The sequence below is a fragment of the Aethina tumida genome, chromosome 3 (genome assembly GCF_024364675.1).
Source record: "Aethina tumida isolate Nest 87 chromosome 3, icAetTumi1.1, whole genome shotgun sequence".
In the NCBI taxonomy this organism is placed as follows: domain Eukaryota; kingdom Metazoa; phylum Arthropoda; class Insecta; order Coleoptera; family Nitidulidae; genus Aethina; species Aethina tumida.
In genome coordinates this window covers 3,914,728-3,938,573 of record NC_065437.1, presented here as the reverse complement: position 1 = coordinate 3,938,573, position 23,846 = coordinate 3,914,728, and the positions used below count along the sequence as shown (strand labels likewise).

The window sequence follows — 23,846 nt, the reverse complement described above, 5'->3', positions numbered from 1 at the left end:
TTAAATATTATTTCAAATTTATATATAATTCTTGGATGGTTTAATATTTGGAGATAAAAAAAAAGATGACTTTTTTAATTTTTTTAACGAAGAAATTCTTATATTTATTCAAAGTTTAAATATAATTCTTGGATAGTTTAATATTTGGAGTTAAATATTAAATGTTATATAACTTCTTCAAGACATTTTAAATTGTGTGATTTTACACTGCAAATATTAAATGTTGAAGTGGTCCACACAGTTAGACATATTGACATTTTTAATTTTTTTTACGAATAAGTATTTAATATTGTTAAGATATTACTTCAAATATTATTCTTCAATTGTTTAATATTTAAATTTAAAAACTAAATTTAACATTATTTATTATAACAATATAACATATTTAAATAATATGATTTTTAATATATTTTAAACAATATATATTAATATAGTTTAAATATTTAATATTGTCAAGAAATTAGTTTAAATATTATTCTTGTATAGTTTAATATTTAAATTTAAAAACTAAATTAAATATTATTTATTTTAATAATATTAACATTGTCATTTAAATAATGTCATTTCTGATATATGTTCAATTTTATTAATTTTCAAGAATAAAATTTTGCTATATAAATAAATTTTTCGAAATTTTATTTTTACTAAATTAAAGAAATACTTTTTCTATAAATAATTTTTAATATATTGTAATAATTAATTAAATATATAAAAGATAAGATTTTAATGAATAATATGACATTATGACAAATTTATTATTAATTAATTATAAAAATACTTTATTTACATTGTATTTTAACAATAAAACAATTCTAGAACTGTACAGATTTATTACTTAACCTGGAAATTACAAAAAAAAATATTTACAAAACGGCGTCAATAATTTAATACACAAATAATGTTTTTGAAGAGACATTTTTCTAAAATTCTTTTTCGTAAAATTTGCGAATTCACCTGAAATATTCAAATACATTCACAAACAGAAACCTCTAGCGGGTTAAGGTAAAATTATTTTCTAATGTGGTTGGCGCAGTGCGGCACCAGTTCGGGTTCCTCGCAGGACAGGGACGATTCGTCGAACACCTTGCCCTCGCCGCAGGAGATGAGACGCGGGTGGCCGTTCACGCAGGTGATGAGACGGTGACAGTCTCCGGGCACGGGGAAACGGGGGAACGGCCAGAATTTGGCGGACGGGCTGCCGGATGGTACCTTGGTGGGGCATTTGAAGCCGACAACAGCTGAAAAAGTAATAAATATTATGAGTAAAACTGGTTAAATAAGAAAAGGAAGAAGAATTGAAGGAACTAGAAAAGGGAAGGATAAAGGAAGAAGAAGGACCAAGAAAGGAAAGAAAAGAACATAGAGAACGGAGAATGGAAGAAAGAAAAGGGGGAAAGAATGACCTAGAAGAAAAATAAGGAATGAATAAAGGAGAGGGAAGGGTAAAGGAAGAAGAAGGACCAAGATGGAAGAAAGAAAAGGAGGAAAAGAAGAGAAAGGAAGGAAATGATGAGTGGAATTAAATAAAACAAGGAAGCAACACAAAATGACGAAAAAACGGAAAGAAAAGAATATAGAGAACGGAGAATGGAAGAAAGAAAAGGAGGAAAGAATGACCTACAATAAAAATAAGGAATGCATAAAGGAGAGGGAAGGGTAAAGAAAGAAGAAGGACCAAGATGGAAGAAAGAAAAGGCGAAAAAAAGAGGAAGGAAGGAAATGATGAGTGCAATTAAATAAAGCAAGAAAGCAACACAAAATGACGACAGAAAGAAAAGAAAAGAATATAGAGAATGGAGAATGGAATAAAGAAAAGGAGGAAAGAATAACCTAGAAGAAAAATAAGAAATGAATAAAGGAGAGGGAAGGGTAAAGGAAGAAGAAGGACCAAGATGGAAGAAAGAAAAGGAGAAAAAGAAGAGGAAGGAAGGAAATGATGAGTGGAATTAAATAAAGCAAGGAAGCAACACAAAATGACAAAAGAAAGGAAAGAAAAGAACATAGAGAATGGAGAATGGAATAAAGAAAAGGAGGAAAGAATAACCTAGAAGAAAAATAAGAAATGAATAAAGGAGAGGGAAGGGTAAAGGAAGAAGAAGGACCAAGATGGAAGAAAGAAAAGGAGAAAAAGAAGAGGAAGGAAGGAAATGATGAGTGGAATTAAATGAAGCAACACAAAATGACGAAAGAAAGGAAAGAAAAGAACATAAAGAAGGGAGAATGGAAGAAAGGATGAAGGGAGGACAACAAGAAAAGTGGAATGAAGGAAGTGAATTGTCTTGTAAACTAACTATAATAAACAAAGGTCTTAAGTAACAATTGTTTTAAGTTGAGATACTTATATAAATGGAACATTAAATGAAATTCTATAAACTTGTTTTTATGTTATTAATTAACTTGAATACTTTTGTGACAGTAAACCCACGTAACTTTTCAATTTTAAACAAAATGCTGCTGGATATATTTATCTTGTTTGACTTGGCAATTATTTTACTAGATTTCTAGGTTACCTGGTGAAATTTAAATACTGAAAAGCAAAAGTAACCAAAAAGATGATAACTCTTAATGTAGTTGTTGTTAGCAAAAGCAGCCATTTTGAAACTAATACTGACCTTCTGGGTTGCATTTCTCCAATAAGAGATCGGGCCAGTTGCATCCGTGGATGCGTTCGTCGTACACCAAACCAGGTTCACATTCCTGTGGAATTGGCTCTCCATATGCGCATTTGATGTAGTGAGTCGAGCATCCTTCACTGTCAGGGTACAATCCGAATTGGTATTCGCAACCTGGGGTGCTGATTGGGGTCACTAAAAATAATCAATGAATTGTGGCTTAGTTTTAATGAAAGACAGCAGGAGGCAACTGTTTTTGCTTTAAATTAATCAACTGCAGAAAGTTTTTACCTTGAAATATTTTAATTATCAATGTAACAGATGTTTTTATTTTTTATCTCTTCTTTGAAATGGTAAATTTAAGAATGTTTTAGAAAGGTTGCAGACAACAAGTCTTACAGTATTATTTCTTAGTGGAATCTTTATTGTTTCTTTAAAATAAATAAACTATAGAATATTTGAACGATAATAATATTACAGATTTTTTAAGATCATTGGAGTGAATACAACTAAATTATTCTTTGGAACAGTTAGTCCTTTTCATTAAGATGTATTAACTAAAGACACTTTCAATTTTAAGTAATTAATATGAAGCAGGACTTAAGACTTAAGTAATGAATAAGTAAGTTTTAACATTATATTTTATTTATCAGAATTGATGATAACAAAAGTTATCTACGTAACTATTTTCTCGTGATAAATAAATAAACTAAACAAGAATCATCCTTGACAAATTTGACAGAATCTCACCAGGATTAAAGAAGAGTCTCTAATCCTGGTGAGACAGTCTTTAAAAGAGTTTTAAAAGAAATCAACAGAAGAATATTGAGTTATTACATAGGAAACTGGATAACTAAATATTTGTTCTTTTTTTTGAACTGAATAAACTAAATTTCACTCCTGAGTTATCTAACACATACGTAGCAGGATGGAAATCCATTAAAGACGTATATCTTAATTCTTCTTTGCAAAATTTTGTAATCTTTCCTTTAAAATGAGTAAAGTCAATTTTATTGGATATTTCCAATTAAATGCTACAAAAGTCTTCTCCTTTTAACACTCTATTAACATACTACTAAAACGAATGAACTAAAGAATTGTGAGTAATTGTCTTCTTCTTCTTTTATTAAGTCTTTCAGAACGAATAAATTAAAGAATAGTAAATAATTATTCGGAAAGTTAGAATAATTGAAGAAGATTTTTGTTGTCTTTTCTTTGAAATGAATAATTTAAACAAATTTTCTGGTGTTACCTAATATATGGTAAACTTAGCAGGATTGACAACCACCAAATTAGTGTAACTCAATTCCCCTTTGTGCAGATATTTGTAATCTTTTCTTTGAAATGAATAATCCAAAGAACAATCAGTCTTGACAAATTTTACAGGATGGTACCAAGTAAAGGCTACAAATGTCTTTTGCTTCTAACATTTTATTAACAGACTTTCAGAACGAATAAACTAAAGAATAGTGAATAATTATTCGGAAAGTTAGAATAATTGAAGAAGATTTTTGTTGTCTTTTCTTTGAAATGAATAATTTAAACAAACTTTCTGGTGTTACCTAATATATGGTATACTTAGCAGGATTGACAACCACCAAATTAGTGTAACTCAATTCTCCTTTGTGCAGATATTTGTAATCTTTTCTTTGAAATGAATAATCCAAAGAACAATCAGTCTTGACAAATTTTACAGGATGGTACCAAGTAAAGGCTACAAATATCTTTTGCTTCTAACATTTTATTAACAGACTTTCATAACGAATAAACTAAAGAATAGTGAATAATTATGTAGAAAGTTAGAATAATTGAAGAAGATTTTTGTTGTCTTTTCTTTGAAATGAATAATTTAAACAAACTTTCTGGTGTTACCTAATATATGGTAAACTTAGCAGGATTAACAACCACCAAATTAATGTAACTCAATTCTCCTTTATGCAGATATTTGTAATCTTTTCTTTGAAATGAATAATCCAAAGAACAATCAGTCTTGACAAATTTTACAGGATGGTACCAAGTAAAGGCTACAAATATCTTTTGCTTCTAACATTTTATTAACAGACTTTCAGAACGAATAAACTAAAGAATAGTGAATAATTATTCGGAAAGTTAGAATAATTGAAGAAGATTTTTGTTGTCTTCTCTTTGAAACGAATAATTTAAACAACTTTCTGGTGTTACCTAGTAAAGGCAACAAATGTCTTTTGTTTCTAACATTTAACTAAAAATAGTTTGCATCATTCATTAACTTTATCAGAATTAATGATAACAAATATATTCTACAAACCAAAGAAAGTTTCAAATTCTGTGAAATTGATATTTGATAGTCTTTGAAATTGAACTTATTTAAATGAGTCAATTCTTGCCATAATATTAAGCTACCTTATATTAAGTCGTTATAAACTGCGACCTTTATGAACACACAACAAATTTATTATAATAAATGCCTTCATTAATAAACAATATTGTTACAGTAGTAACTTATGGACATAAATTTGCATAGCATTTCGAGCTAAAGTTTGACGTGATTAAATGTGTACACTCACAGTCGGCCTTCCTGTTTCCACAATCGACGGCCCAGTTGTAGTTGCAGTGGTTGTGCACGGCACCCTTCCCGTCGAACAGCAGACCGTTCTCGCAGGTCTCAACGGTCAGCGTTCCGTTGGTGCAAAGGAAGAACAGGTTGCAGGACTCCGGATGGGCGTATGCCTGGACGCCGTGTTGTTCCGGACATGCTGGCGCATCCTCTACCAATACTCCTCCAAGAGCTGAATATTAAAAATTACCATTTATTCATGTCTTAAAACTCTAAGAAATTATGTTTGTTTGTTTTTTTAATATGAACACAAAGAACGATAAAATCTTCTCTTTGTAGGTTGAAATATTTTTAATAGGAAATGTGAATAAAACCATTTTATTACAATTATTGTAATGATAAAGAAATAAACAAATGTGTTATTTTTATTTAGTTATTTAATTAAATTTAATATATAACAAACACAACAATGATTAATACCAAAAAAAGAGGTTAGAAAGATTCTTAAGAGAAAATAATTAAATTTTAATGAAATGTTCCCCTTTTGAATAATAAAATGCAACAATTATTTACTAGAAAGTAACTTTTTATTAGAAGAAAGAATGCTTTTTATGAGATTTTTTATGTATAATAGTTACAGCTATTATACTAAAAAAAACTATATAAAGTGTATTTACAAACACATTGACATAAAAATGAAAAAAAAAGGTAATTGTAGAAAAGTAGTACGTCTTATTAGTATGTCATTGTTACATTTTTTTATGTAAATTTAGGTACTTTTAATAAAAAATTGAAAAAGTATTTAACAACAAAAAGTACAGACAATAAAAAAAAGTAATAGGAAAGGGAATAAACCTTTTTAGATCATTGTCATTCACCTTTAATTTTTTAAATAATGACTAATTCTACAAAATATATTTTTATTAGTATAAATGTATTCACAATAAATTAGTATAGAAGTCTATTAATGATAGATTTGTTATTTTTTAATTAGAAACATAAAATAAAAGTAGAAAGGCAGAGAGGTCAGACAGATTCTTTAGAGGAATAATGAGTTAAATTAAATTTTAATGAAATGTTTTGCTTTTGAACATTTTAATTTACTAATTTTTAACATAGTAATAAAATATTAATAATATTTAGTTGAAAAAACACTTTTTATTTGAAGAAAGAATGTTTTTATGACATTTTTTTATCTAGTTTCAACTATTATTATAAAAAACTAAAGTATGTTTACAAAAAGACTCACATAAAAATGAAAAAGAGTTAATAAAATATTTGAATAGGTATTTAAATAAGTATTGTTAAAAAAAGTAAAATAATGGGAAATGGAATAAATCTTTTTAGATCATTTTCATTCAGTTTTAATTAATTAAAAAATATTTATAGATCTCTTCAACAAAGTAAAAAATGACTATATCTAAAAAAGATGTTTTTATTAGTACAAATATATTCAAAATAAATTTGTATATTTATAAATTGATTCACAAAATGAAAAAAATGGAAAGAGGCAAATTCATAAGAAATACATATTTATTTATATTTTATTTAAAAACTATTTTTCAACAAAGTAAAAAGTGAAATTTTAAAAAATATGTTTTTATTAGACAATAGATTTCCATAGGTCTATTAATAATAGATTTCTTATTTTTAATTTAGAAAGATAGAATAGAAAGGATTGATTTTTAGAGGGAATAATGAGTTAAATTAAATTTTAATAATATGTTTTGTCTTTAAACATCTTATATTGCTAATTTTTAACATAATAAATAAAAAATTTTATTAGAAAGTAACTTTTTTTAGAAGAAAGTATTTTCTTTATGAGAGTTTTTTATGTAGTTTCAACTATTGTTCTGAAAAAACGAAATAATTTTATATAATAAAATATGTTTATTATTAAAAATATTGGTAATAAAAACGATAATGAGAGATTGAGTAAAACTTTTTAAATGATTGTCATTCCCCTTCAATTATTATATTATTGTTATAAAATAAACAATGTCTTATTTTAAAAAAGTTGTTTATGTTTATTTGTGATTTTTATGTTATAAATATACAATAAAAATAAAAGCAGAGAAATTAGAAAGATTCTTTAAAGGGAATAATGACTTAAATTTTAATGAATTGTTTTGTTTCATATAATATTTAGTATAAAGAAACAATATTTGAAGAGTGTGCTTTTTATGAGAATTTTTTTATGCAGTTACAATTATTATTCTAAAAAACTAAATTAGATTCACACAGAAATTAGAAAAAGGAAAAGAGTTTCTACAAAAGTAGTACATATTTTTGGAAGGCAATTATTTGTTGATTTAACTATTAAAAGTATTGATAATAAGAAATGATAATAAGGAAAAGAACCTTTTTAGATAATTGTCAACATTTTTATTTATTTAAAAAATATTTTGACAATTTTTAACAAAGTAAACAATGTCTAATTTTATAAAAGATATTTTTACTAACACAAATATATTTACCTTAATTACTGAATTTATTATTTTTATAATTTTCGTATTACAAATATGGAATAAAAATGAAAGCAGAAACAGAGAGGTTAGATTTTTTGGAAGAAATAGCGAATTAAATTATTTTAATAAAATGTCATGTCATTTTAACAATAATAAAATATCACAAATATTTACCAGAAAGAAACTTACCAATTGATTTTATTTTAATTAATTAATTTATCTATTTTAATTTTATTAATGATGAATTTGTGATTTTTATCATTTTTATATTAAAAAAAAATTTTAAAGAAAATAATTAAATGAATGAAATATTAATATTTAAACATTTTATAATATTAATTTTTAACATAAAAATAATATATACTAAAAATATTAGAAGAAAGTGTGCTATTTAGAAGATTTCTTTTATATATTTCTTATTTCAAAATTATAAACAATTTTTACAAGTTGAATCTCAGCAAAATGGAAAGAAATTAATAACTATCAGAAGTATTTATTTAATTTATTCCTTTTCACTTAATTAATTAAAACAAATTTATTAAAACCATCAAATTTTCACCATTATAGCTCAAATATTAAAATAAAAATGAAAGTTGGAAGGAATCTTCGTCATCAATAGTAAATTAGTGAAAACACAACGTATAATTTAGCTTTTCTATTTGTTTACGATGTTACTAATGAAATTTCGTTAGATCCTCATAAAGATATCACTAGGAACTAATTTACATAAAAATTGATCGATTAGCACAAACATTAATGTTTCTAATTCACAAATAAATCAATAAATCATTTAGTTATTTAATGAATTTAACGTTTATTCGTGTCGAATGGAAACGTATTGGTCTAGTTTAGCCTACTTACAAAACTGTACTCTCTAATATACTTCAAGATGTAGATTAATATTTACTAGAACGATAAATTTACATAATATGTAACTATTTTTCCTAATAAGAGGTGAACAACTTGGAAAATATGTGACACCACAGACAATTTCCTTTGCTCTTAGTTTTTGAACAAATATTTACTGATCTATTTATTGATTTAAGTGTTAGATTACCATAAATTATGTTTAGAAGGTAAATTAATGTATTTTAATGGGGCACCAATCATCCTTGAAAGGAAAAAACTAAAGCAAATTACTACTCTTAAGTTTTAAATGAAAATAATGAATAAATTACGGCTGAAAATACAAATTTTTGTACCTTTTATATTCTCCAAATCGAGGAAATAAATGTAAATTAAAGTGAGGTTTTAGTCGATGGTAATTTGATATGTGAGATTAATGTGAAGGTCACAATTGAAATTGGTGTGAGCTGAACAAGAATTTGCTTAGAAACTGCGTCTCTCAGAATAGTTTTTTTTATAAAGAAAGAAAAGTTTGCAGTTAATCTTAATTGGGTTCTCTGGTCTCGACGTTGTTACAACAACACCAACAAAAATAGAAATTCCACTTGAACAACATCTGCAAATTTCATAAGATTACACACTGAGAGAGAGTTGAAGAATTGTTTTACTCAAAGTAGCACACTCACGTCCCAATCGTGTCCCTAAATTAACCCCGAAACGCCGAAATAATTGGTGTTAGTGTGTGACAATATGGTACTCACCGAAAGAGATCGAAAGGACAGAAACCACCGCGAACAGAAACGTTCTCATGTTGCTTTATCCTTGGTGACTGACAAGACAGTTGGCACTTATACTGGACAACACTTGCGGGCACTTTCTAGACGCCGCGGCCAAATGTTATTCTTGCACAGATCGGTACCACACTACTGGTTCAAGTACCCTTCACCTGTGATATTTCGTGCATATTCCGCGTGTGCTTTACTTATCTGGACGGCGTATTTGGTGCATAAAACGTTGGCCCGATAATTTTATGACATTGTTTCGGTTGAAACCATTAGTTTGAAAAAATCGTTCATTGGAAAAGGTGCCATTGAATTCCAAGTCGATTGTTCAATGGCTTTGTGACTGGGTAAAAGTAAAAGTGAAAACTATTTTTATCAATCTGTTGAACCACTTCAATAGCTCCATTTTTATTTTTATTCACAAAACATGCTACAAAATGTCTTTAATAAATTGTATTTAACATAATTCAATAAAAAATTAATAAAGAAAGTTAACTAGTCTTATAAATTGTACATTATTTCTAATTACAAACATTTATTATTATTGTTATAGTAAGTAGTGTAAGTGACACTTCGGTGGGGTAATATTACTTCATCAGTCTGTCAAAACTTAAGTGATATTGACCTTTATTGTTTTGGCCTTTTAAAAAAATATTAAATTATTAAATATTAAAGAATCAAACTTGAAATAAAACAAAATGGAAGGGAATTTGAACAAAGTGAACATCAAAAGTTCCATTTTTATTTTTATTCACAAAACATGTTATAAATTGTTGGTGGTTGGTTTGAAGAATGTATTAAAATAATTTAATAAAAAGTTAATAAAGAAAATTACCTGGTCTTATAATTTGTTCATTATTTCTAATTAAAATCATTTATTATTATTATTATAGTAAGTAGTGTAAGTGACACTTCGGTGGGGTAATATTACTTCATCAATCTGTCAAAAATTCAGTGATCCTGACCTTTATTATTTTGGCCTTTTAAAAAAATATTAAATCATTAAATATTAAAGAATCAAACCTGAAATAAAACAAAATGGAAGGGAATTTGAACAAAGTGAACATCAAAAGTTCCATTTTTATTTTTATTCACAAAACATGTTATAAATTGTTGGTGGTTGGTTTGAAGAATGTATTAAAATAATTTAATAAAAAGTTAATAAAGAAAATTACCTGGTCTTATAATTTGTTCATTATTTCTAATTAAAATCATTTATTATTATTATTATAGTAAGTAGTGTAAGTGACACTTCGGTGGGGTAATATTACTTCATCAATCTGTCAAAACTTCAGTGATCCTGACCTTTATTGTTTTGGCCTTTTCAAAAAATATTAAATCATTAAATATTAAAGAATCAAACCTGAAATAAAACAAAATGGAAGGGAATTTGAACAAAGTGAACATCAAAAGTTCCATTTTTAATTTTTATTCACAAAACATGTTATAAATTGTTGGTGGTTGGTTTAAAGACTGTATTAAAATAATTTAATAAAAAATTAATAAAGAAAATTACCTGGTCTTCTAAATTGTTCATTATTTCTAATTAAAAACATTTATTATTGTTGTTATAGCAAAAAGTGTAAGTGACACTTCGGTGGGGTAATATTTCTTCATCAATATGTCAAAACTTCAGTGACCCTGACCTTTATTGTTTTAGCCTTTTCAAAAAATATTAAATGATTAAATATTAAAGAATCAAACCTGAAATAAAACAAAATGGAAGGGAATTTGAACAAAGTGAACATCAAAAGTTCCATTTTTAATTTTTATTCACAAAACATGTTATAAATTGTTGGTGGTTGGTTTAGAGACTGTATTAAAATAATTTAATAAAAAATTAATAAAGAAAATTACCTGGTCTTATAAATTGTTCATTATTTCTAATTAAAAACATTATTATTATTGTTATAGTAAGTAGTGTAAGTGACACTTCGGTGGGGTAATATTACTTCATCAATCTGTCATAACAGCAGTGATCCTAACCTTTATTGTTTTGGCTATTTCAAAAAATATTAAATAATTAAATATGAAACCTTAAATAAAACAAAATACTTTCAAATTAATAAAAAGGAAACATAACCTAAGATATAGTCACCCAACAATAAATAAAAAAGTTGCTTTTATTGTACATTTTTTAAAGGCCCCAAAATAAAATATTAATTGATACTTTTGATTGCTTTGGATGTTATGTTAATTTAGATTACTACACATGCATTATATAGTTTAATTGTTGCGCATTATCAACATTGGGCTTATGTAATCTAGTTTATCGGGAGCAGTGAAAGTTAACAATAATTTTTTGGTTCATTGTATAGACCAATTTGTTCAATTATTTCTCGAATTTAATACACATTTATCGATACACGTAACCTTGTGGTTATTTACAAGGTTATCTTCTTTTACAAATTCTTATTTTTTTAGTTTATAGTGTAGGAAATGTCAAATTTCAAGAAATATTAGTTATGTGCTATATAATAATATTAATACATTATTAATTTTTTTTTTCAATTATTGCTTATATTTTAATTCTATATTTTTTTTTTATTATTTCTTTTTAGGGAACAAATTATTACTTTGTATATCTATAGTTTAAAGATTTGTAAATAATAATAGTCAAGTTTGAGTAATTATTATTATAACCAAGAATATTAATACAATATTGGGTCCCTCTATTATTTAAACAATTATTCTTATTGAGTAGGAATAAAATAATAACAATTTTTAATTTTCATATATGTTTTTTCTTATTTCTTTCAAGGGAACCCTTTTTTTTAATATCAGGGCTTTAAAGATTTGCACTTAATAATATTAATACAGTGTTGGGTGTATTAATTTCTTTAAATAATTATTTACTTTGGAACATTTTAAATCATTTTGTTTTGAATTTTCATTACTCATATTTTTTTTTGAATTGGAATAGAATATTAATTTTTTTTCAGCTTTGTGCTTAATAATATTATTACTATGTTGGATGCATTAACTTTTTGAATTATTATTTACTTTTAAATCATTTTGTACTGTAATAGTTGGGCGCCATTTTTATTTAATTATTATTTTAAAATTGTTTTCATAATTTATCTAAAAAAATACCTAAATAAATCAGTAAGTGATAAATTGAGTTTTTAGTAAAGTATTTAAAATTTATAGAATTATAAAAAAACCTGTAATCCTGAAATAACCTGTATTATTTAATTATTATTTTAAAATTGTTTTTACAATTTATTATCTAAATAAAACATATCTAAATAAAATGTTAAATTGTGTTTTTAGTAAAATATTTATAATGTCTAGAATTATAAAAAATTCTGTAATCCTGAAATAACTGTATTCGGGGTTGCATATCGAAAGGTAATATTATTCTTATTAGTTTATTAATGCATTTATTCTAATAAATATACATTTACCTATATTTCATGACATTAGTATATCATCATATGAAATTAGTAAAATCCTTTTAGCTCAAAATTATATGAATAACTAGTCATTATTTAATTAAAAATGTGTTATTTAATTTTAAAATGTTATGTTATTAATATTAATTAATTTACAATTACTTTGATTATTAGTGCTAACTAAAAAAAACACGTTAAGTAAAAACTACAATGTTGATTTATTATATATTATTGTTGATATATAAACTGTAAATAAAATAATTTATATATGCAAATACCATATTACATTTTTATATTTTAAGTAAAACAATTTTATTATTTATAACTATTTCTTAACATGTCATTAACGTAGTTGAATAATTTCCAATTGTTCAATATGAAAAGCAATTTTAAATATAAATAAAGACAATTTTTTATATTGAAATTTTCAGCAAACTAAAATAGATTTTATAGTTTTTATTGTTTGAATACATATTATAAAATATATAATCCTTAAAACACATAAATCATGGGATTGGTGATAAATCCGAAAGTAAATATAAAAATAATCACAAAAAAACAAGTATATTTGATAATATAAGCTTATAAATGGATTTAAAAAATTTAAAAATAGAAATATAAATCATGAGAGTAAAAACTTTGATATTATAAAACACACTTGTGTTATTAATTAATAAAAAACCATTGTAAACAATATACAAGTTCTCAAATCAACATTAAATATTAGCATAGAATTCTTGGATCTCTGGTTATATAATGTTATTATTCATTCTCCAAAACAAACAAAATTACTCATATATTTAGTTCTAGAATAATATGAAACTGTTAACAAAACAGTAAAATTCAATTTAAACATAAAATACTATATTCTTTAAGTTATTATTATTAATATTATTTCAATTTTATCAAAATTAGTTAAATAATTATTAATAAGCAATAAATTTAGGGGTTTTAGTTCTTATTGAGCATCGATGTCTCCACGTCTGGTACATTTATTCCATTCCCTTAAACTCATAAATTATATTTTCCAGTTTATCTATATAATAAATAAATACTAATTCTTTTTCATTAATTTGCGTGTTTTAAATTTACAATTGATAACAGACTAAAATTTAATAAATAATTTTTAGTTTATAAAGTTGGTTTTTTGTTTATAGTATTGATTTTTAGTTTATAACATTGTTTTACTGTCCATTAAATCGTTTCTAACTTTGTAAATTGTTTTGTAGTTTAGAAAATTAGGTTTTCTAACTAAATTTTCTACTTAGTTTATGTGTTTCTTTTTTAGTTCATCAAATAGTTTATAAGATTATTTGTCTTTTAATTCAAATAACTTTTGACCTTATGAAATTATATTTTCTTATGTTTTTATGTATATATCTGTATAATAAATAAATAATAATTTTTCTCGTTAATTTGAGTTTAAATTTAAAGTTTAATATAAGGCAATAGTTTTAAACTATTAAAAAATTAATTCTAAGGAATTTTATTGGATTTTTTTAATTTTTACTGTTATATATGATAATATTTTCATTTGCTTAAAATTAGTTGAATAATTATTAATAAATAATTAAATTTGGGGCTTCTTATTCTTATTGAGCATTGATGTCTCCACGTCTGGTACATTTATTTCTTTCCCTTAAACTCCATTTTACCTATACCATAAATAAATATTAAATCTTTTTCATTAATTTATGTGTTTAAATTAACAATTGATAATTGATTAATATTTAAGTAATAATTTTTAGTTTATAATATTGGTTCTTGCTTATATATCTGCATAATAAATAAATAAATAGTCTTTTTTATCATATTTATATTAGGCAATAATTTTAATCTATTAAAAATTTAATTGGAAATAAACTGCATCTGATATTTTTTATTTTTACTGTTATATATGTTAGCTTACGTCATCACCTTCACCGATGGACCGATGCGACGTGCTCACATCTATTTAGACTAGTTTTGTTTTATAAGCAAATCTGAAGTATTTGTTTACATTTAATATTCGGGGCAGTTCTTAAGAAAGAACCAGGCAGTCAAGCTTTAGATGTCGAGGGTTAAAGTACGTTTGTTGTAATAAAGCGTATTATTGTGAATTTAGTGTTTTAATCAAACTAAAAAGACAGATTAACAGTCGCTAATCTATCATCAGAAGTGGGATAAAGGATATCTTCTCGTGAATTATTTCCGGAAGAAAGGACCTAAAAAAATATTTTTTTTTTTTTTGTGTTTCTTTGTGAACGAACAATGGCAGACAATAGTGAAAAACGCGACCGCGCAGTAAGTCCGAACGTTGTGAACATTACCGAAAGTGCATCGGAGAGAGACTAGCAGCAAGAAAGTAACAACAGATTCCAAAAACAAAACATGGAAATTTTATCGACAATGGCCAACGCCCAAACTACTCAAGCAACATTGAAGATGGCTGCGCAGAAGGTTTAAGTGTGGCTGCAGCGCAGTTTCGACTTGTAAGATTTAGAAATTGCATTTGAGGAACATGACTTGAATTTGTCAGTAATGGACGAGTGGGTTACGAAAGAAATAAAAGAACAACCGAATGGATATTTTAGACATCTTGTGAAAAACTTTGCAACTTTAACAGCACCGATATCTGCACTGTTACGTGAGGGAAAATCTTTTGAATGGACATTTAAATGTGAAAATGTACGATTGATTTCTTATCCGATTTTCAACATTTTTGATCTGGAATTGTCAACCGAACTACATACAGAAGCAAGTTCGTTAGGATTAGATGTCGTTGTTAGCTGTCGAATAGAGGAAAGTTGAAACCAAAGTATCACGGACCCTTTGAGGTAACGCATTGTTTACCTAATGAGAGGTACGCACTCCGAAGGATTGGCAGCCGAGGTAGAACTACAATAGCAGCGCATGAACAGTTACGAACCTGGCCAGATACAGAAATTCTATAAGGTATGATGGATATAGATTTATTTAATAAGATTGATGTGTGAATGTGTGTAAAGGTCCCTGCTTAGTAGGCTGTTTAAGGTCCCTGTGTATCAGGCTATATGTGAAGGTCCCTGCTTAGTAGGCTATGATTAAGGTCCCTGCTCGGCAGGCTATTTTTAAGGTCCCTGCGTCGCAGGCTATGTTTGAGGTCCCTACTTTGCAGGCTATGTTTAAGGTCCCTACTTTGCAGGCTATGTTTAAAGGTACCTGCTCGGCAGGCTATTTTTAAGGTCCCTGCTCTGCAGGCTTAGATTGTTGTGTTCTGGGTCTGTGAGACAAGCGGGTAATAGACCTGGTAGTGGTTGAACCGCCTCTGAGCTCCTGGCTAGAATATGGTATCTTTTGATAGCACTTGAGAGTCATGGGTGTAACAGACCTATTGATGGTTGAGCCGCCTCTGAGCTTCTAGTGATTGTTAACTGTGCCGCATAACAGTCTATTTTGTTAAATGAAATAAGGTTTAGACTTAGTTCTTCGAATATATTTTGAGCTTGTACTGCTGTTATAATGTTTACAGATTACCGGTGTCAGGTGAATCTTTGCAAAACTGCGGAAGGCGCGAGGACGCCGCACATGTCAGGAAGGCCGTGTTAGCTTACGTCATCACCTTCACCGATGGACCGATGCGACGTGCTCACATCTATTTAGACTAGTTTTGTTTTATAAGCAAATCTGAAGTATTTGTTTACATTTAATATTCGGGGCAGTTCTTAAGAAAGAACCAGGCAGTCAAGCTTTAGATGTCGAGGGTTAAAGTACGTTTGTTGTAATAAAGCGTATTATTGTGAATTTAGTGTTTTAATCAAACTAAAAAGACAGATTAACAGTCGCTAATCTATCATATATAATAATATTTTTATTTGCTGTATAATTAGTTAAATAATTATTAATAAACAATTAATTTAGGGGTTTCAGTTGTTAGTGAGCATTGAAGTCTCCACAATTAATATATTAATTTCATTCCTTGACTAATTATACTTTTCCGTTTTATTTATATAATTAATAAATACCAAATCTTAATAATTTATGTATTTAAATTTATAATAGGAACATTAAATCATTAGATATTCTCATAAAAAGTTAATTCTAAAGAAATTATATTAGATTTTTCTCATTTTTACTATTATATATCATTTTTTCTTGATTGATATTAGATTTATATATAATTATAATTGATTTTTGTTTGATTATTTAAATGTATATTCATTAAAAGAGAAGGTAAATTATAAATTTATTGATAATTTTCCATATAAAATTGTATCTACAAAGAAACAAGCATTTCTGTTGATATAAGCTTATAAATTGATTTAACACATTCAACATAAAAATATAAATCAAAACTGCCAAAATTTTGATATTTCAGCATACTCTTAATCATTATTAATTAATTATACTTAAAATATTTATTTTCATAAAAACTTATGGCTTCTTTTTGTTTTCTTTATCCTTGTAATAGTTTTCACTGAAAAAAATATATAATTATTAATTTACAAGATGAAAAAACATTTAATGAGCAATTTTACCATCCTTCCACATTTGCCGGATCATCGCAGGTGAACGTGTCTTCATTGTATACGTAACCGTAAGAGCACGAGCCCTTTTGTGGTTGTACTCCGTTCCTGCAAATGTAGAACTTTTGACAGTCATCAGGGTGGGCGAAAGTTGGATGAGGGAGCCTCCTTCCGTCTGGGCCGGTCACTTCTCCGTCAGGGCAGGAGAACCCATCGTCTAAACTATCTGAAATTACAATTTTAAGTAAATTCTCAGAGAAAATTAAGATTTGCCCACCTTTCTTTGACTTGAAACAGTCTTGCCTCTTGCTGGCAGTTGGCCAGGCACACGTGCTGGCTGTGTCATCGTAGATCAAACCTGGAGGACAAGGAAGCTCGTGGGGGACACCATCGACGCAGTTATAGAACTTGTCGCAAGCTTCAGGGTCCGGATGACGATAGTAACCGTTTGCTCTGGGACAGCCCTTGCTGGGCTTTGGCTCCTCTGCAAATTTACAAATAATTACCCAACGAAAACTTCTATCGATTAAATTAATGCTCCATCAATCATCTATTTGATTATTAATTAAAACGTTTCAAAACCCAACATCAAGACGAGAAAGTACCCCACAATTAGATCGAATCCACTAATCTTAATCAAATTGAAAAGGTCACGAAAATCAACTAAAAAAAAAAATTGTGAAAGTGTGTTAAAAATCCGTGTGTGTATTTCGATCAATTGCGCAAAAGGTCCCACTTACGTAAATCGACCCGGTCGCCGCATTCTACGTTGGCGGGTATGTCGCAGCGTTCGTGGTTGGGATCGGTGTCGTCGAAGACGAGCCCGTCCGGACACAGTTTTTCCTCGTAGCTGCCCTGGGAGCAGATGTAGTAAAGGTCGCACTGGTCCGGATCTGGGAAGAATCCCGTCCTTTGGGGACACTTGAATTGGGCACTTGCACCTGTGAAATTTAGTGAAATTACAATGATTTATTATTACTAATTACAGTTTTTAAACAACTTCGTAAGAAGTAATTGTTCGTTCATAAAATTTCCCCTTATAAATTATTATTTTTTAGATCTCAGTTTATAAAATTAATCTCAATGTGTCTTTTGATTCGAAAGAAGTTTAGTTTATAAAATTGTGTTTTGTTCATAAATTTTTTAATTAGTTTATTTTATTTAAAATCTTTTCTTAGTTGTTTAATAATTAAAAAAAAAACTTTTTAGTTTATAAAATAGTGCTTAGTTCATAAATTATCTGGTTAGTTCATTCATTTTTTCTCGGTTTATCAAACTTTGTAGCTTATAAATTTGTGTTACTGTTCACAAAATTGTTACATAGTTTATAAAATTGCGTTTAAATCATAAATTTTCTGATTAATTCATATATTTATTCTTAGTCCATCAAATAGTTTATAATATTATCATTTAGCCTAAATTTCTTTTATAATTCAAATAAATTTTTAGCTTATAAAATTGTGTTTAGTTCACAAACTTATGATTAGCTCATCAAAGTCATTAAATTGTTTCTTAATTCATAAGTTATTTCATAGCTTATCATTTAACTAAAATTTCTTTTAAAATTCAAATATATTTTACCTTATAAAATTGTTCTATTGTTCATAAAATTACTTCTTAATTTTTAAAATTATCTCACAACTCATTAAATTGTTTCTTAGTTCACAAATTATTTTTTAGTTTATAAAATTGAATTTAGTTTATAAACTTCTGATTAGTTCATGAATTTTTTTTTAGTTTATCAAATAATTTATAATATTATAATTTAGCATAAATTTGTTTTGTCACTCAAATAACTTTTCAGCTTATAATTTTTTTATATTTTCTATAAAATTGTTTATTTCATAGTTTATAAAATTGTATGGAGTAGATTTCCTGATTAATTCATATTTTTTTAATTTGTTAAATAGTTTTATAATAATTCTGTAGCTTATAAAATTGTGTTTAGTTCATAAACTTCTGACTAGTTCACGAATTTTTTCTTAGTTCATTAAATAGTTTATAAAATTATAATTTAGCTTAAATTTGTTTTGTCATTCAAATAACTTTTTAGCTTATAAAATTTTTTATTGTCCATAAAATTATTTATTACATAGTTTATAAAATTGTGTTTAGTTCATAAATTTCCTGATTAATTCATGTATTTGTTTAGTTCATTAAATAATTTTATAATAATTTTGTAGCTTATAAAATTGTTCCATTGTCCATAAGATTATTTTTAAATTTGTAAAATTATTTCACAACTCATTAAATTGTTTTTTAGTTCATAAATTATTTTCTAGTTTACAAAATTGTGTTTAGTTCATAAACATCTGAGTAGTTCATGAATTTTTTATTAGTTCATTAAATAGTTTAAAAAATTATAATTTAGTTTAAATTTGTTTTGTCATTCAAATAACTTTTTAGCTTATAAAATTTTTTATTGTCCATAAAATTATTTATTACATAGTTTATAAAATTGTGTTTAGTTCATAAATTTCCTGATTAATTCATATATTTTTTTAGTTCATTGAATAATTTTACAATAATTTTGTAGTTTATAAAATTCTTTCATTGTCCATAAAATTATTTTTAAATTTGTAAACTTATCTCACACCTCATTAAATTGTTTCTTAGTACACAAAATATTTTCTAGTTTATAATATTGTTTAATTCATAAAATTCTGAATAGTTCATAAATTTTTTCTTAGTTCATCAAATAGTTTATAATATTATCATTTAGCTTAAATTTGTTTTGTCATTCAAATAATTTTTTAGCTTATAAATTTTTTTAATTGTCCATAAAATTGATTTTTTCATAGTTTATAAAACTGTGTTTAGTTCATAAATTTCTTGATTAATTCATGTATTTATTTAGTTCATTAAATAATTTTATAATAATTTTGTAGTTTATAAAATTCTTTCATTGTTCATAAAATTATTCTTTAATTTGTAAAATTATCTCACAACTCATTAAATTGTTTCTTAGTTTACAAATTATTTTCTAATTTATAAAATTGTGTTTAGTTCATAAACTTCTGATTAGCTTATTAATTTTTTCTTAGTTCATTATATATTATAATTTAGCTTAAATTTGTTTTGTTATTCAAATAACTCTTTAATTTATAATTGTTTTATTGTCCATAAAATTGTTTTTTCATAGTTTATAAAATTGTTTTTAGTTTAACAATTTTCTGATTAATTCATATATTATTTAGTTCATCAAATAATTTTATAATAATTCTGTAGCTTATAAAATTGTTCCATTGTTCATAAAATTATTTTTTAATTTGTAAAATTATCTCATTACACATTAAATTAATTCTCTGTTCAAAAATTATTTTGTAGTATATAAAATTGTGTTTAGTTCATAAACTTCTAATTATTTCATGATTAGTTTATCAAATAGTTTATAATATTATAAATTAGCTTAAATTTGTTTTGTCATTCAAATAACTTTTCTGCTTATAAAATTGTTTTATTGTCCATAAAACTGTTTATTTCATAGTTTATAAAATTGTGATTATTTTGTAATTCAAATAACTTTTTGGCATAAAAAATTGTTTCATTGTCCATAAAATTGATTTTTAGTTTATAAAATCATTTCATAATTTATTAAATTGTTTCTTAGTTCACAAACTATTTTATAGTTTATAAAATTGTATTTAATTTATAAAGTTTATTTTTAATTCATGCTTTTTTTTTAGTATTTATCAAATAATAAATTTTATTTAAATAAAAGTATAGTTTAAAAATTATATTTTTTATAAAATTTATTTTTTTTTAATTATCTTATTTATCATTTTTTTTAATTCACATTCACATTTTTAGTTCATTAGTTTTTTAGCATAGAAATTCCAAATTAATATTATTGACATTCAAAATAAAAAAAACTTCTGTTATTGAATAAAATTAATATAACTTACTGTTTAGTAAGATAAAATTTTGAATAAAGATTGTTAGTTTATTAAATTTTCTAATTATTCAATTAATAAAATTATTTATTTAATACATTTTAAAAGTCAAAAAAAATTTAATAAAATATTTTCTTATTGTGTAACTTGTCATTTTAGTTTCCAAAATTGTTTTTTAGATTACCAATATGTTATGTAATATACTGATTGTTTTAATTTATGGTAATAGATCTAAGTATAATTATTGAATATGTGTGTGTGTGTTTAATTAACTTATTAACTACTAAATTAATAATATTATGATATTAAATATTTTAAAAATGCACTAATATTATTGTGTAAGTAGAAATTAAATATAAAACTGTTTTAACCTATTTAAAAATAATTTTATTCAGTAATTTTTGTTAATTTTCATATAATTAACTGTTTGCAACAAAGATAAATTTCTTAATTTTAACGTACGAATGGAAAATTAAATGCATTTTTTAAATTTAATTAGATATGTAATAAATAATTAGTCTCATTTATCCAAATAAAATAAAGTAACAATTTATAACTAGTTTGATAGAAACAGTAATAAAAATAAACTGGTACGAACACAATAAAAGTGGAATTAAGGAAATGTTCTCTTTACATAACAACACATTTCAAATGTCCTGACTGCACACAAAGAAAGTTGAACCCACAATCTCACATAAAGCGCAATTAGCAAAAAAAATACCATCGGAATCGATCACTCACCCACAATGAAAACAGCCATCAAACACCTCTTCAGGTACGACATGTTGGTGAATGAGAAAAGCAATGTCAGATGGTCTCACAAAATGCAAAATATCGGCACCACGCACAACTGAACTTATCGCGTGAAATAATTAAGTTGACGAAGAAAGTGTCTGGTGACTTTTTACCCTTCGGCGTGTACTTCTTGCATCGCAGAATCGCAAGCACGTTACCCAAGAATGAGTGTGTTCTATACGGCAGTACCGGTTACAAGCGTTATGTTCATTTTGTCTTATTGAATTTCTACGCCGTCTTGGTGTTGGGGGAATGCTACTAATTTTATAACGAATTGTATAATAGAGTTAATGGTAAAATGCGGCCATTATGTTCTATCTTAGTTTCTTAGTAAATTATAATAATTATTAAACACGTTTAATATACTGTTAATTACATTAATTTTAAGTTAAATTTTATTAAATAAATTACTCTCTACCAAATAAATTTCTTAAGGTAGGTTGAAGAAAATAAAAAATATTTTTTAATTATGAAACTTTCTAGAGAAATGGTTAATAAAACATAGTTTAAATACTAATTACATTGTTGTCTTAAAACTGACATGTTTAACAATATGTACAGATTAAAAATTATCAAAATATGTATAAATTTAGGCCAATTAGTTCAAAATTTTATAACTAATTCAATAATATTAAATATTTACCTTTAATTTATATATTTTTTTTATAATTTACTCAAATATTACTATTTTTTTTAGAAACTTCGTGTATGTTTCTGTCTTATTATCTAAAAATATTTAATTTATATTCCACGTGATATTTCAAAATATCACCAACATAAAAAGCTATATTGTGTAACAAAAATATTCCATGAGAAATAAAATATTTACATATATATTGTCAGTGATTTTAGATATTTATATTATATGGTAAAACACAATTTTTAAAATTAATAAACTAAATTCCACTTTTATTTCTAAAAATAATATTTATTTTTCTAATAATTAATATTTTAGAATTTTAATAATTAACTGGAATATTAATAATTAATCTAATTATGTATATAGAAAGGAAATACAATATAGAATTTTGTTTTTTAGTTAATTTTGAAAATTTTGAAAATCTTAGAGTACATTTAATTTATATTTATAATTTTTATATAATTAATTATAAATTAATTAAATATTCATAGTATTAATTCATATTTAAATGTTATATATAACAGCAATAATTAATTAATATTAATAATTTATTTTGAAAATTTTGAAAAAATTGAATTACATTTCATCTTTATATATTTTCTTATTTTTCATAAGAATATAAATATTTATTTAAAATTATTTTTAATGGCGTTAATTGTGATATTAATATTTAATGAAATTAAAAAATATTTAATCATGTTCAAAAAAAAATAAAATATAATAATATATTTAATTTTGTAAATTAATTTTGATAAGTTTGAACAAGTTTACATAAGTTACATCTTTATATATTATATTTATATTATTAATATTTAATTAATTAAATTGTGTCATGTCAATGTCAGTAATTGTTTTATTAATATATAATTAAATTAAAAAATATTAAACCATGTTCAAATGTCATATAGAAAAAAAAAATAAAATAAAATATTTAATCTATTAAATAAATTTTGAAATAGTTGAAATATATATTTTTATATTTTTCACATTTTTTATAACTTTTTAATGTGGTTAATACGTAAATAAATATATATTTAAAATTGTGGTTAATGTCAGTAATTGTCATTTTTTTATTTAATTAAATTAAAAAATATTTAATCATGTTTAAATGTTATGTAGGAGAAAAGTAAAGTGTTTTAAATGTGATTAATAAGAAAGTGTCTTTAATATTTAATTTATTAATTTATTAAATAAATTTTGAAAAAGTTGAAACACATTTCTCATCTTTATATAATTCTTCATTTTTTTTAATAAGAATGTTGTGTTTAATTTTTGAGTAAAATAATTAATAAGTTAATATCTAATTGTAATAGAGTATTTAGTATGTCAGTAATTGTTTTATTAATATATAATTAAATTAAAAAATATTAAACCATGTTCAAATGTAATATAGAA

The 23,846-nt window shown here is 25.0% G+C and overlaps 2 protein-coding genes across 2 annotated transcripts; both read right to left on the bottom strand.

Annotated features, from left to right (window-relative positions):
• Positions 1 to 810: 810 nt before the first annotated feature.
• LOC109601187 (protein obstructor-E) lies at positions 811 to 9,372 on the bottom strand. Its single transcript, XM_020017411.2, has 4 exons — positions 9,224 to 9,372; positions 5,159 to 5,380; positions 2,613 to 2,807; positions 811 to 1,238 (listed from the first exon to the last, which is right to left on the bottom strand). The coding sequence occupies exons 1-4, from the start codon at positions 9,270 to 9,272 to the stop codon at positions 1,009 to 1,011; spliced, it is 696 nt and encodes a 231-aa protein (XP_019872970.1). The 5' UTR covers positions 9,273 to 9,372; the 3' UTR covers positions 811 to 1,008.
• Positions 9,373 to 16,825: 7,453 nt separating this feature from the next.
• Positions 16,826 to 21,989, bottom strand: LOC109601180 (protein obstructor-E). Its single transcript, XM_020017403.2, has 5 exons — positions 21,758 to 21,989; positions 17,864 to 18,064; positions 17,401 to 17,607; positions 17,136 to 17,349; positions 16,826 to 17,074 (listed from the first exon to the last, which is right to left on the bottom strand). Exons 1-5 carry the CDS (start codon positions 21,798 to 21,800, stop codon positions 17,032 to 17,034), a joined length of 708 nt encoding a protein of 235 aa, XP_019872962.2. The 5' UTR covers positions 21,801 to 21,989; the 3' UTR covers positions 16,826 to 17,031.
• Positions 21,990 to 23,846: the final 1,857 nt, after the last annotated feature.

Bases quoted from the DNA above. Each gene is read 5' to 3' on its own strand.
- LOC109601187 (XM_020017411.2), bottom strand. From the start codon at position 9,272: ATGAGAACGTTTCTGTTCGCGGTGGTTTCTGTCCTTTCGATCTCTTTC. The intron at 2,808-5,158 runs GTGAGTGTACAC...GATTATTTTTAG, and splicing joins TGGAAACAGGAAGGCCGACT to TGACCCCAATCAGCACCCCA. The intron at 1,239-2,612 runs GTCAGTATTAGT...TTACTTTTTCAG, and splicing joins GGAGAAATGCAACCCAGAAG to CTGTTGTCGGCTTCAAATGC.
- LOC109601180 (XM_020017403.2), bottom strand. From the start codon at position 21,800: ATGTCGTACCTGAAGAGGTGTTTGATGGCTGTTTTCATTGTGG. The intron at 17,608-17,863 runs GTAAGTGGGACC...GTAAATTTGCAG, and splicing joins CGGCGACCGGGTCGATTTAC to AGGAGCCAAAGCCCAGCAAG. The intron at 17,350-17,400 runs GTGGGCAAATCT...TTGTAATTTCAG, and splicing joins CTGTTTCAAGTCAAAGAAAG to ATAGTTTAGACGATGGGTTC.